General features: G+C 44.2%; 1 protein-coding gene across 3 annotated transcripts in view; it reads right to left on the bottom strand.

Moving 5' to 3' along the window:
- Window positions 1-14,164, bottom strand: part of LOC135195019 (queuine tRNA-ribosyltransferase catalytic subunit 1-like) — a 310,854-nt gene that overhangs the window by 223,950 nt on the left and 72,740 nt on the right. For all 3 annotated transcript variants that reach the window (XR_010310050.1, XM_064221315.1, XM_064221313.1), the window contains exons 3-4: window positions 12,114-12,203; window positions 11,344-11,497 (exon numbers count right to left, since the gene is read on the bottom strand). Coding sequence is in view for 2 of the 3 variants with exons in the window: in XM_064221315.1 (XP_064077385.1) it covers window positions 11,344-11,497; window positions 12,114-12,203 (244 nt within the window). In the remaining variant the exon portion in view is untranslated. The remainder of the gene's footprint in view (window positions 1-11,343; window positions 11,498-12,113; window positions 12,204-14,164) is intronic.

The following is a 14,164-nucleotide window of genomic DNA, read 5'->3' on the forward strand; positions in this document are numbered from 1 at the left end:
AGGAATGAAACTCTGGTGAAACCAGTACTCTGTCAGGACTTTTGTGATCCAGGCCTTGGGATTATGCATCCAGAAGACGGGCAGTAACGCCTTGTTCTTGTTCTTGAGTGCCCTAGGATTTGCAGCCTTGTAAATGAGGCCTGGTTTCAGCATGAAAACCAGCCGCATTCCCGCACATCAGGAGGGTCACCCTGTCCTTTTGTGCCTTGAATCCGGAGGGCTTTAGCTTCATCCTTCATTAGGTACGTCCGGGACGGCATTTTCTTCCAGAAACAGGCAGTTTCGTCCATATTGAACACCTGTTCTGGGCGATATCCTTTCTCCTGGATTATTTTCATGAAGGCCTGCGGATATTTTGCGGCTGCCATGTAGGGAAACAGACTTTAGATGGAACCTTTTCTGGAACCGGTGGAACCATCCTTTGCTAGCCTGAAATCCTTGGGGAGCTGAGGACGGTCCCGGTTGTGGTTCTTCTTCTCGTCTTCCTCTTCAGGAGCTGGTTCTCCAAAGCCCAAGAATTCCAACGTCCCTTCTTCATCGCCTTCCAGTGCCTCCACATCTTCGGCTTCGGCTTCCTCCTCCTCACCACCTTGTGAAGCAGTAGGAGTTGATAGCTGCTGGTAGATCTGTAGTGCTTTTGGCGTATGATGTTGGAGTCAAGGGGCACGTTCTTCTTCCTGCAGTCCTTTATCCAGAACGCGAGTGCAGATTCCATTTTCACAATGGTTTTGTCTCTCACTGTGGACACAGCCTTTGCGGTGCCATAGAATGTCATACTAACACTTTTTCTTATTTCATTTTCTTTTTTCTTTATATATCTAACTGTGCTCTCATTCACTTTGAAATGGCGGCCGACTGCAGCGTAACTTTTTTCCCTCCTTTTCAACATATCGAGAAGTTTCACCTTCTCGTCAAGCTTCATTACGGTCTTCTTTTCCTTTTAACTTCTGGCCAGAAGCCTTAGAAGGAGCAGGGCGCTTTTTAGGGGCCATTTTCGGTACGATGCACACAGATATTTTGCTGATACGCACAAGAGCTTTGCTTTAACGTTCGCGTATACCCGTAAGTTTCTGCGCAGTGAGGCTGCTGGGTACTAGATGCGCGATACCCACAATTCCATCTCCGCGAAATGGGGCCAGGGTTCAACCAATCACACCAAGTGTACAACCAATGAGCGACAAGGAAAATGAATGCTGCTCCTGGATTGGCTGCTGTGCAGACAACAGCCAATAGCGTTTTAAATATCATTCGTTTGGGTACTGCTCTAAGAAGGCGTCACGGCATCATAAGATTTCTTTATCTGCGGAAAGTTGGCTTGGGTAGAGCATCTTTAAGAAAACCCGACTTTGTTACCGACATTTTGCTGTGTTTACATGAAAGTATTACAGAACTGTAATATTTGAAAATTAATAAAGCTTTTTCATCATAAAATTTATTTTGTCACGAAAATATACTCATTATGTACGTATGAAAACAATACACGTACATGTACGCCATACTGCGTTGCCGCAGACAGAAAAAAAAAATACGTACCCTGCTTACAAATATGTATATAATCATTGTCTTACGTACTTTAGATATGGTCTGCATACTTTTTATTATCATCCTAAAACAATTTATGTACGTACGTACATACATATCATAAGTTAGAAATCATCTTAAAAAATTTCATAAAATGTACTGTCTGCACAATGCGTACCCAATTGACCCAATACGTATTTATGTAAGTCAATGGCCGTGTTGCTAAAACTACAGCATTTCACGCTAGATCTGGAGTTTTCAGATTTAATCTAGCACCATTGTTTTCCAATTTGCGCAGTCGCGCAATCCTAGAGATTTTTATGTTATCTAACGTGAAATTTGGCGTGTTATCGAAGGTAATAACAAATTATTAAGGGATTTTGACGAAGGGAAAAAATCTATTTCTGGGTGATTGGCTCGTCGCCCTATGAAGATCCTTAATATCATTCTTTCTAGGTAAAATTAGGCTAAAATTACCAGAGAAAAAAAACAAAACAAAATTAAGAAAATGTCAGTAAACTGACTCGCTCACTCTTAAAAAGAAGTGTCGGTATGATAATAGGGGCGAGTGTGGAACACTACCACGAGACAAACACCAATTAGAACTTCCTATCAGAATCCCCCCAAGAGAGAGCTGATACCAACGGGCGATGCCGTCTCTACTACTACTACTAGAGGACGCCACGGACAGCAGCGCCCCTAGCGGACATCCTTAAATAAAACAACTAAATACATCTTGTCCTGCAAGGGGGGGAAACAAGCCATAAAAAGGGGGGGTTTCATAGGGCGACACGAGCCAATCACCCAGAAATAGATTTTTCCTTCGTCAAAATCCCTTTTCTGGGCTCAGCTCGTGTCGGCCTATGAAAGAGTACCAGAGAAACAGACAAGATGGTAAAAAGGGACAATGAAAAACAATGTAAAATGATGGATATAATATAAGTAAATCAATTACAGACATACAAACTAAGTACTTAACTAACTTATACTAAAGAGTAAAATATAGAACGTTAGTAATCTTAAAGTACTTAAATGGTAATTACAGTAAATTACAATGATGCATGTAATATAAGAAAAAGGGGGTTGGGGGATTACTTAACAAAATTACAAGATATACAAAGTCCATGTGTCCTACCCTAGCATAAAAATAAGGGTAGGTACACTGAAAACCATCATTAATACAATTATTGCAAAATATATACAAACACATTGTGTCCTACCCTAGCATAAAAATAAGGGTAGGTACACTGAAGTTCATCATAAGTACAAAAATAGTGAATATATACAAACATATTGTGTCCTACCCTAGCATAAAAATAAGGGTAGGTACACTGAAGTACATTATCAGTACAAGTGTGGATGTCCCTAGCAAAAAAAATAAGGGACAATCCACTATATGATTCAACGGCTAAGGCTATGATATTCGAGTAGCCTGGCGATAGGGTGAGGCATGTTGGTTGATGTAGGTAGAAAGGAGACCTGGATCTATACTACAACTACTATACAGTATCAGGGGAAACTATGTTTCCCGCTGCTACTGCTGAAAACTTTAAAGATTCCAAGGACTTTAAATAATGCCGTTTAAAGACTGTCGGGGATTTCCATCCAGTATACTTTTTAAGATCCTCAAAATTCATATGTTGAAAATAATTAATCGAGGTGGCTACTCCTCTGATATCATGTGCTTTTGGGAATGATTCAGGGTTGGCTTGCTTAATGAAGTAAAGGATTTGTTGTCTAATACCTTTACTGACAAGGTACCACCTTTTTCTCTCATGAAGAGAGCACCTGAGGATCTTGAAGAAGTACGAGATAGAAAGGCTCTAAGAGTAGATACTGGGCAGAGAGAAGGATCCTGTGGAAGTGGGATAACCTTCCAAGGAGCCCACCTTGCAAGAGGATCCTCATTTTTAGCTAAAAAGCTACGATCCGGAGCAAGTAGAACTTCTCCTGATGGGAGGAATTCCACATGACCCGCATCCCTGGATAGAGCCGACAGTTCTGAAATTCTAGCTCCTGAGGCTAGGCTTAATAAGAATAATGTCTTCCTCAGGAGCATTATGAATGTACAAGCTGAGTTGTCAGTATCTGAAGCTAGTTTGAGGACATCATTTAAGGAAACCATGAAACTGTAGTAGGCCTCTGAGAAGGTCTGAGTCTAGCACAGGCTTTGGGGATAGATGTGAAATAAGAATCAGTCAGATCTATCTGAAAACCTACTTGAAAGATTTTCTTCAAAGCCGACTTATGAGTGGTAATAGTGCTAGCTGCTAAACCTTTTTCAAACAAGGATCTGAAAAAGGATATAGCCAGGTTAACTGTCATGGTTGTAGTGTTCGATTCTTTCAAGAAAGATGCTAATTTTTTAACAGCTGAGTCATATTGTCTAATGGTTGACTCTCTCTTATCTGATTCCAAGAAGAGAATATTCTGTGGATCAATATCAGCATTCTTTAATTAGCCGCAAAACTTCATGAAGTCCATAAAGTTTAGGGTCTGGAGAATTCCTGAGGAAGCGAACACAGTCCTCATTTGTACTGATTGTGATAGCTTGGGATTGGGGGATCCGTTGAGGTCGAGACCCAATTCCAGAAGGAGAGGATACCAGTTGCTCTTGGGCCAGTCCGGAGCAATCAGAGCTACTATCCCTTTGAAAGACCTTAGTTTGCTTAGGACTTTCAAGAGAAGATTCACTGGAGGAAAATATAAATTCTCCTCCACTGATTCCAACCAATCCAAACGACAGGGCGTCCGTGGCATAAGCCAGAGGGTCCAGGTTGGGGGCCACATAGCAAGGTAGCTTGTGGTTCGCTTGTGAGGCGAAGAGATCCACTTGAAGACCTGGGACTCTCCGGCCTACCCACTGGAATGATCCGTCGTCCAGAGACCATTCTGATTCCAGAGGAACTGACCGGGACAGGGCGTCTGCTATCACATTCCTTACTCCTGCCAGGTGAGTGGCAGACAGATGCCATTTGTGTTTGTTTGCTAGGGCAAAGATGGCTATCATGACATGATTCATATGCTTGGATTTGGACCCTCCTCTGTTGATGCAATGAACTACTACTGCACTGTCCAAAACTAGCCTTAGATGAGACTTCTTCGGGGGAAGCAGTCTCTTCAGCGTAAGAAATACTGCCATTGCTTCCAACACATTTATGTGGAGCTGGCGAAATTGAACTGACCAAGTCCCCTGAACCTGTTTGAACTGAGAGTATCCCCCCACCCGGACAGGGGATGCATCCGTGTGAATGGTTAACACTGGGAGGGGATATTGAAGGGGTACTTTCTTTGGCTAAGTCTTTACTTTTGACCAAGGCCGTAGTTTGGGTGCGGAGGATCTGTGGGATTACTGACAAACTGTCTCGATATTTGGAGTTTGCTCTTGACCGCCAAATTCGATTTATATCTTTCAGCCTTGCCTTCAGAAGGATATCTGTTACCGAAGCAAACTGAAGAGACCCTAGGATTCTCTCCTGGTTTCTTCTTGACGTTTGTTTGCATTTGAGAAATTGTCTGACAGATTTTGCTATTTCCTTCCGTTTGGCTACTGGAATTGACAGATTGTGGGAAGACAAATCCCATTGGATTCCTAGCCACAATGAAAACGAGATTCCGGAGTAAGTCTGGATTTCGTTTTGTTTATCTGGAACCCCAGATGTTCCAGAAAGTGAACTACCTTTTTGGTGGCTTTGAGACATTCCTCGACTGTTGGTGCCCAGATCAACCAATCGTCGAGGTATGCTGCTACCATAATTCCCTGAGCCCTCAATTGTTGAACAACCACTTCTGCTATTTTTGTGAATACCCTGGGGGCTACATTCAGACCGAAGGGCATCACTTTGAATGAGAATGTTTGATTTCCTAGCCTGAATCCTAGGAATGGCGGAAGTGCCTGGCTATAGGGATATGATAGTATGCGTCTGTAAGATCGATGGAGCATGTGACGGCTCCACGCGGAAGTAAGGTCCTTACTTGCGAGAGGGTAAGCATCTTGAACTTGTCGCAACGAATGAAAGAGTTTTAGACTTTGCCAAGTCTAAGATTACCCTTCTTTTTGTTGAGCCTTTCTTTGCACGCTGAATAAGCGACCTTGAAATTTTAGATGTCTGACTCTCGCAATAGCTCCTTTCTGAAGGAGTTCTTCCGCGTAATCTGTCAATTCCTTTGACGGTATCTGATGGAATGATTTGATTGAGGATGGATCTTTGATCCAACTCCAGCCCAATCCTTTGGACACTATGCTCTGTGCCCAATTGCTGAACCCCCACCTGTGGCGGAAGAGGAAACAGCCTCCCTCCTACCTGGGGAGCCTCATTGTTGATGGGCGGGTTGGCCACACGCCCTCCTCTGAACTGTCTGCTCCTCGTACCCTTCCTGCGCCACGTTGACGAAAGTAACCTCTCGCCCATACCTCTCGCTGAGTGTAGCCTTGAGCCTCATATGCAGGGTTGAAGGCCGGCGAGATAGCGTAGGAAGTGGATGGCTGAGATTGCGGGGGCAACAGGAGGATAGGCTGGTTCTGCTTTGAACCGCAGGTTGTCCCTGTTGGGTAACCGGGACCGCCTGCACAAATTGCTGCTGTTGCTGGAGTTTTTTATATGGCTGGAATCTCTTACCAGCCCTTCTTCTGTTTCTTGCCAGCGGAGGGACGGATTCCTGTTCCTCTTTGAGGAAATACCCCACCTAGCTCTGAGGCTCTGGTTGAGCCTAGCAGCTTCATGGTGTACCTCAGTTCACCGCGCACTCTGGAAGAGATCCGCTCCCACCATGCTAGCGGCCAAGAGTCTATTAGGCTCATGCCTAATGGTACACTCTTGTAGGACATGCTTCCGGCAGTTCCTCCTAGCCTGGAAGAAGTCAAAAGCGTCCGTTAGAACCGTCTGGAACTGAGATTTCGCCAGAATCTTGAACAGCGGTTCCGTAGCATAAGAGAGGGCAGCCATTTCCGTGATAATAAGGGAATTGAGGGACCTGCCAAACCTGGTTCGCGCATCAAACTCTGCCTGGATTAGGGAATCCGGCAGCCTTGGTAGTTTCTCGCCGAACTGGTCCATGGCGCAGTCCGGTTTGAGCTTACCAAGCGTGACGTAGCTGGCAAGTTCTCCCACAATTCTCCGAAGGCCGGGAAGAGCGGAGAAGTAGACTCCGCCTCCCTCAACTGTGGGATGGGCTCATCCTTGAGGACTGCCTGAAGGGACTTCTCCACTAATTTCGTGGCGAACGGAAGAGAAACCTCCTCTTCCGTCGCGAAAATAGTGAAGGGACTCTTGTAGGCCTGGAGTTTGGTGTTCGAACACTCCCAGTCCTCAAGGCAGTGAACCCATTCCCGCTGAGCGTGATCTCTACTATACAAGACCGACTCCTTGGAGATCTTGTCCTCCCTCGTCAGAGCCGTTGGCGTCAGCCTAGCATAACAGATGAAAGGCTGCGTCAGACCCGAGGGTAAAACTCGAAGTCCTCAATCCTTCGAGTTCCACACTCCGAGATAGAGATCATTCCAATCTTTGAATGGAGCGTAGGCAGCTACTCTCCATGGGTTCTCCATAGAGAAAGCTGGCAAAGAGTCATATGGCGGGAGCTGAAGAATCCCAGTGCTTGACGCTGGGGAGAACTGGGGAGGAACCTGAGATAGCCCAGCTACTCGGTCCTCATTTTCTCTCATTCTGTTAGAGAGATCCTGGATTGATTGGCCAGATTGAGACAGAGTGTTTGACAACTGTGCAAACATCTGCTCGAACCGTGACCCCAGTGCGGAGATTTGCGAGCCCACCAGCACGCCCACCTGTTCCATCACCCACCCTGCTTAGAAAAGGTCAGAGGGATCAAAGGTGCCTAGAGTACTTGGCTACCCCTACCGGCGTAGCCGGAGTGGAAGCGGTGGAGGCGGGAGAAGGCAGTGACTCGGCGGGAGAGCGCGAGCCTTCTCTTCGAAGCCTTGCTTCTGGAGCTCTTTGCGTGAGAAGAGCTCGGCCTTGCTTTCACCGCATCGGCGTAGGAAGTCGACGACTTCTTAGCCGAAGAAGACGAAGACGACTTCTTAGAAGTCGTCTTGGCTAGAGTCTTCGGTTCTCTCTGTCCCTTCGCCTTTGGGGGTACAGAGAGAGCGGGTGAGCGGGTAGGGATCTTAGATCCCACAAAGCCTTGGAATGAAGCACTAGAAGAGGGGACAGGAGAAGATCCAGAAGCACCCAAGGAAAGACCTTGGGCGCCCGACACACCTACCTCAACCAACAAATCCTCCCCCCCTACCGCCATAGGCTCGATGTTCAGGTCCAGGGCAGCGACGTCCGGGACCGACTCCTGGGAGGCTACGACCTCAAGGATTGCTGGAGGTCTTGCTGGATGGAGGCTATCAGCGGGGCAGCGGACAAGGGGTCAACCGTCGTTTAGCCCGTCGACTTGCCCGCGGGGAAGATCTTGGACGGCCAGCTTCTTATCTAGAATGTAGGGCTGGCTTTGGCGGCGTTCTTCCCGAAGCGCCCACCCACGCTTTCAGGGTGGCCGAGGGCGACTTCCCTCACACCGGTAGCCTGAAAGAAAGGCGAGATTAGCTGCCAATGGTGGAACAGGGTTAACAAACTTATGACTAAAAGTTGTTAGTAAAATGATAAGTAAGCCTATAACGGACTTACCCCATCCCCCAGCTGACCGACCAGGTCGTAGCAGATGGCGCAGGCTTCAGGGTGCCAAACGATCGTCTCGTTGTAGGACGTGGCACAGGGGGCGTGAGACCTACACTCATCATGTCCACAGGGGTCGAACAGCGTCGCGTTACAGGCTGGGACCTGGCAGTTGGTAGCCTGTAAGTGGAAAAGTACATGAGTACCAAGTAAACACTTACAGTCTAACAGATGCTCCGCTGGTGCCGGAGCGATAAAGTTAGATTAAACCAGAGCCCGCCGAAAATACGTGTGGTAACCAGCTGGCATCCTAGGCTATGGCTCCGCTGATGGCGGAGACACAAAAGGAAACCAACCAGGAGTGGTGGTAAAGGAAACCACGACGGAAAATAGCGGGGATGGTAGATAATAATAATAATATTACACAATTCATTGTCAAACATTGTACAATTAGGGTATATCCTTAAAATAATAATAATAACAAAACAAACCTCTCTCCGCCCGTCTACTAGAAGAGTGCGTAGGTAAGAAGTAAGCTCCCTTCCGGTAGCGGGGGAGAGATATAAGGATATAGTAGGCAGCAAACCGACCACTAGTAGTGCCCACGCCCCCGCCCGCTAGCGGAGCCAGTAACCTATAACCAAAGGTGCCCCGGCTGCGACGGAAGGCTCCTTTCGTATAGCAAGGGGGGTGCTGAGCAACTGGGGAGGGGGGGAGGGAGGTCTCGGCAAAGCACGGCGGGAGCGAGAGAGGGGGGAGGGATGGCCTACTCCTCCCCGCCTCACCGGCTACCCGCATGGAGACCCTGTACCTCATGAGTGGTCGCCCTATACCCCCCGCTGGGAGGAACCCCTGGCCACCTCCGAGTAGGAGTGAGAGAAGGCGACCTGAGGTTGTCATGACAACCAAGGGTCCCCCAGCTCCTCCCTATACCAGAAAGGGAGGGAGGGGCAGGGGCAGGGTAAGGTGCGATGGAACACGTGCCACCGCAAGTGGCCTAGGCGCGAGCAACCCAACCGTGAAAGGGCCACGTGAACCAAGCTGTACCAATACAAGGCAACAAGCACCTAGGCTAAGCCTTAACCCCAAACCCTAAATAAAATGAATATACAAACTCGAAAAGATGGAAGAGACACTTTTAGTAAAGAAAAAAAGAAGTTCCAGGAGGAGGCAGCCTGTTCCAAGAAACAGAAGCCTACTCGGAGCCAGCGATACCGATGTAGAGCAAGAGCCGGATGCTGGGCCGGAATAAAAATAATAGCCCTAAATACCAAGCTAAGAGAATGGTAGGCGGGCTAAACTAGCTAAAACTCGATGTAAAACAATGAACGTGATAAAGTAAGCCCCATAAGTATAAGAAGTCCCAGTATGGAGGACCGGGAATTCTTACGAGGCAGCATGGCCGCCACGAGACAACCGGGGAACCGTATATGACCTATAAAGAGGAAAATACTGGTACCCGGAAGATAAAAATGTGGTAAAATATTACTTATGAGTTACTTAACTTAGCCGTGGCAATTGCAGAGCGTTCCATTGTAGAAAATAAGGATAAATCCTGAGAAAGCACACACAAGGAAAAATGCGTCTTGTACGTAGCGCTAAAATTTAAGGATGTCCGCTAGGGGCGCTGCTGTCCGTGGCGTCCTCTAGTAGTAGTAGTAGAGGACGGCATCGCCCGTTGGTATCAGCTCTCTCTTGGGGGGATTCTGATAGGAAGTTCTAATTGGTGTTTGTCTCGTGGTAGTGTTCCACACTCGCCCTATTATTACATACCGACACTTCTTTTTAAGAGTGAGCGAGTCAGTTTTACTGACATTTTCTTAATTTTGTTTTTCTCTGGTAATTTTAGCCTAATTTTACCTAGAAAGAATGATATTAAGGATCTTTCATAGGCCGACACGAGCTGAGCCCAGAAAATAATATATTAACACAGTGGTGCTTAAAAATCTGCCCTGACGCCAATTTTACAAAAACAACAACTGTCACGTGTGTGACACACCTTTGAATGTCTTTGAGACAAACCCTAAGGCTATAATTATAAGATTAGTATAGGGGTTGTTTTTCATTTCCAGGTACTGCTTAAATCTCCTTCCTACATCCGCCCTGCCCTTGATCTCTCTGTCTTTTCTACATCTTACAGTTATCCAAGCGAGAGTTTTTTTTTATGGGATAACATAGGCCCTCAAATTGCTTTTTCATCTGGAAAATATTTATTTTGTATACAATTGCCTTTCTCGGCTGTGAAGTTGATGTCTATCCGTGGCTGTGAGATGACCAGGAATGACATGGAAGTCAGTGTCAAAGTAACTCTACACTTCAGTCAGACCAAAACTTTGTTGCCATATCGTATTCAAGCAATACATATTCTGTTAGTTTCCTATCTATCATTTTGTGTGTGTGTGTGTGTGTGAGAGAGAGAGAGAGAGAGAGAGAGAGAGAGAGAGAGAGAGAGAGAGAGAGAGAGAGAGAGAGAGAGAGATGGCTGTACGTATACGATTGTTTATTTTCTCAGTTGCCAAACTCACTCTGTTATGCTTTATTTCATATTATGTTGCTTACCAATTTATACCTACGATATTTTTATTCAATTCATTACATCAAGATTTATAAGGAATGTCTAATAAACAGAATAACCATATCATTATGAAATGTCCTTGTGCGAATAGTAAACACATAAAAATTCGCATCCGCGAATAGCCGGGGATGACCGCGAATAATTGTGTATATGTTCCACAGAGAAACCCGCAAATGGGCGAGTCCTTCCGCGAATAATTTCTAGATAGGTTCCAAAGAAAAATCCGCGAATCAGTGAGTCCGCGAATCCGGAGAACGCGAATACGGGGGGTCCACTGTATATCGACGTTTAATACGTCCAATCAGTGTTAAAGGGTTAATGTCCAAATAAATACATCCTAAAGTACATATCATTACTCATAAAAGATTTTTTCAGAAAGGTTTCCAAGAAATTTTGTTCACTGCTTCTACAGCCCATTGAGTGGCAAATTATCATAAAACTTTTCTGGGCTAATTTACTGACATATCTATTCAACGAATGGGGCTTAGTTTGTTAAATCAAGATTTTATCATATGTATCTGTGCCTTGAAAGCCAGTTCTATCTGCCGTATACAAAATTGTCCAAACACAAATGAGTACCATTGCACTGAAAAGTAAAAATCAAAATTGCAAACTTAAACAAACCATCGTATGGAGACCGGAATTTAACTCCTTCTTCAGTGATCTCCGCCAGCTCAAGAAGTGATACCATTTGAAATCCACCTGAGTCAGTCAAGAGTGCCCTGTCCCATTGCATAAAGTTATGAAGCCCTTTACATTTGTTAAGGAGATCCTTTCCCTGTGAAAAATGGAGAAAAAAACACTCACAGTAAATCTAAATGAAATTTTCATAATCATTTTCCCTATTTTAGTCATTATACATGTACACACTACGTACTCTAAAAAAGACTCAGACAAAGATGAAAATGACTGAAAATGTAGGCTGACAAAAATGAACATCAAACAAATTGGTTTGAAAAAATCTAAGTAAGGGTTCCACCAATTACAAGATAGAGAAAATTACATTGCAAAAAGTGAGATGATGGTTCATTTTTGCTGGAGTCATTTTATCTACTCCTTTGATTATATGCAGTGCAAGATTCCAGGAATTTTTCTATGCCTAGAATGATGAAAAGGCATTGTAGAGTAAAAGGTTTGTTCTCCATATAAATAAACTAGGGGCCATACTTGATAAAGAATATATATAACTAGTTTACTCTTCTATAAAAATAAAAAAGGTAATTGCAGTAACTAGAAATTTGGGAACTACTATTACTACTATTAACTTTAATCCTTGGTCTGAATTATTTGCATTAGCAGAGCCTAGTAATTTCAAATCAAAGACCTAGAAGCTCCAGCTTACTTTAAAAGCAACTCAAAAAAGATATTTACAGAAAGTACGTAACAGCACTTACTGGACGGGTTCCCAAGTGGTAAGTATTCCCAAGAATGATTTGGGCACTGGCATCCTTGACCTGTTCTGGAAGCAAACCTTTCATAGTACCCTGTAATAAACACAAAATGCAGAAATGAGGTACTCCATAATACCTAATGTTTCATATCAAACTTAATATTTTATAGTGTCCACAGCACCTATTCACAGAATACTGTACTATCTAACATTTTTATGAATGTTAATAGTATATGTACTTCCTAATATATCAGTAATTTAAAAGAGATTTAGCTCCTCTATTACAGTTAAAACAACATTATTGTACACATGAGGCAGACAGTGCTGATTAAAGAATGTTCTGCATGAGGAGGCCTAAAGCAGGTTGCCATTTGAAAAACAATATTTAGATATTTTGGTTTAATATTTTCTGCTATAAAAATTTAAGTTATAAGAATTACTTAAAATACTAAAAAGACTTTTTACTATGCATTAATGATGTTTACATTCATTACTGCATTGCTGCTACTCTGGAAATCAAAACTTATTTTTAAATAATGAAGAGTTTTTTTTCTCTACGATGTAAGCCCTTAATCTATATACACCTTAACAGAATACCACAAGGAGGGGTGGCTGCATCACATACTAAGTGTTAGAGATTGAATTACATGACTGATTGTGATAAGATGGGTTGAGCAAAGTATCACTAAATAAATTGGCTTCCATGAGGAGAGCAAATTGGGATGTAAAAGTTAAATGGTGTTCAAAAGAGGGATGATTAAGGGCCCAACCCCAAATGTGAAAAGGCTGATGAAAAAGAAGCAAATCCACCTCAAGCTAAAGGGACATGGTTGGAACCATTAGCCACAAGTCACCACGTCTCCTACCAGGAGATTACATATGGCTCACAAAACTCCTTTACATAATATAAAAGTGATTATGAAAAAGTTTAAGTAAAAGCTGAGGTACCTTCAGTGATGCCTGATAATACAAGACAATATATCAAATACTAGTTACCATGGTATACTGCATAAAAATGATATTGTTATGATACAATAAAGTTTCATACATACTTACCTGGCAAATATATACTTAGCTATCGACTCTGTCGTCCCCGACAGAAATTCAAATTTCGCGGCACTCGCGTTAGTTCTAAGATTGCCAAGAGCTATCCCCAAACTCTTAGCAAACAACCAAAAACTCGATAAACTAAAGTACAACAAATATTTTTGTACCCCTCCAAAAGTCAGATACCACTCGATCCCTTACTGAAGTGAAGCGACAGCCGCCTGTGCGACATCTGACACTTCTTCCAACAGGAAGCCAAGAACGTATCCGACAAGAGGGTTACGTACAAACAATTTAAGGATCGGCGCTTGCTCCAGTACCCAGAACCGTCTGCGCTGACACAAACGGACCTAGAGAAAAACATTTCTCATACGTTACGCGCACATCCTTCAAGTAATGAGATGCAAACACCGAGTTGCACCTCCAATAAGTTGCATCCAAAATATTCTTGAGAGACATATTTCTTTGGAATGCAATAGACGTCGCGATTGCCCTTACTTCATGAGCTCTTACTCTTAACAGTTTAAAAGAGTCATCTGGGCAGTTCTTATGCGCCTTGGTAATAACGCTTCTTACAAAGAAGGCTAAGGCATTCTTAGACATCAGTCTTTTGGGGTCCTTTACTGAGCACCATAGACCGTGTTGCGAACCCCCCAACTGCTTCTTTCTGTCCAGATAGAATTTAAGCACTCTGACCAGGCAAAGAGACCTCTCTGCCTCTCTGCCTACTAGACTAGCCAGGCCTTTTACCTCGAAGCTCCTGGGCCAGGGTTTCGAGGGATTCTCATTTTTAGCAAGAAAGAGAGTTTGGAACAAACAAATCGCAGATTCTCCCTTGAAGCCAACTCGTGACTCAAGGGCGTGCAGCTCGCTGACTCTTTTCGCCGTAGCGAGAGACAGCAGAAACAGACACTTCCTTGTAATATCTCGAAAGGAAGCCGTGTGAGGTGGTTCGAACCTTTCAGAAGATAGAAATTTTAGGACCACGTCCAGATTCCAGCTCAGAAC

This window comes from Macrobrachium nipponense, chromosome 15, assembly GCF_015104395.2.
Source record: "Macrobrachium nipponense isolate FS-2020 chromosome 15, ASM1510439v2, whole genome shotgun sequence".
NCBI classification, from domain to species: Eukaryota; Metazoa; Arthropoda; class Malacostraca; order Decapoda; family Palaemonidae; genus Macrobrachium; species Macrobrachium nipponense.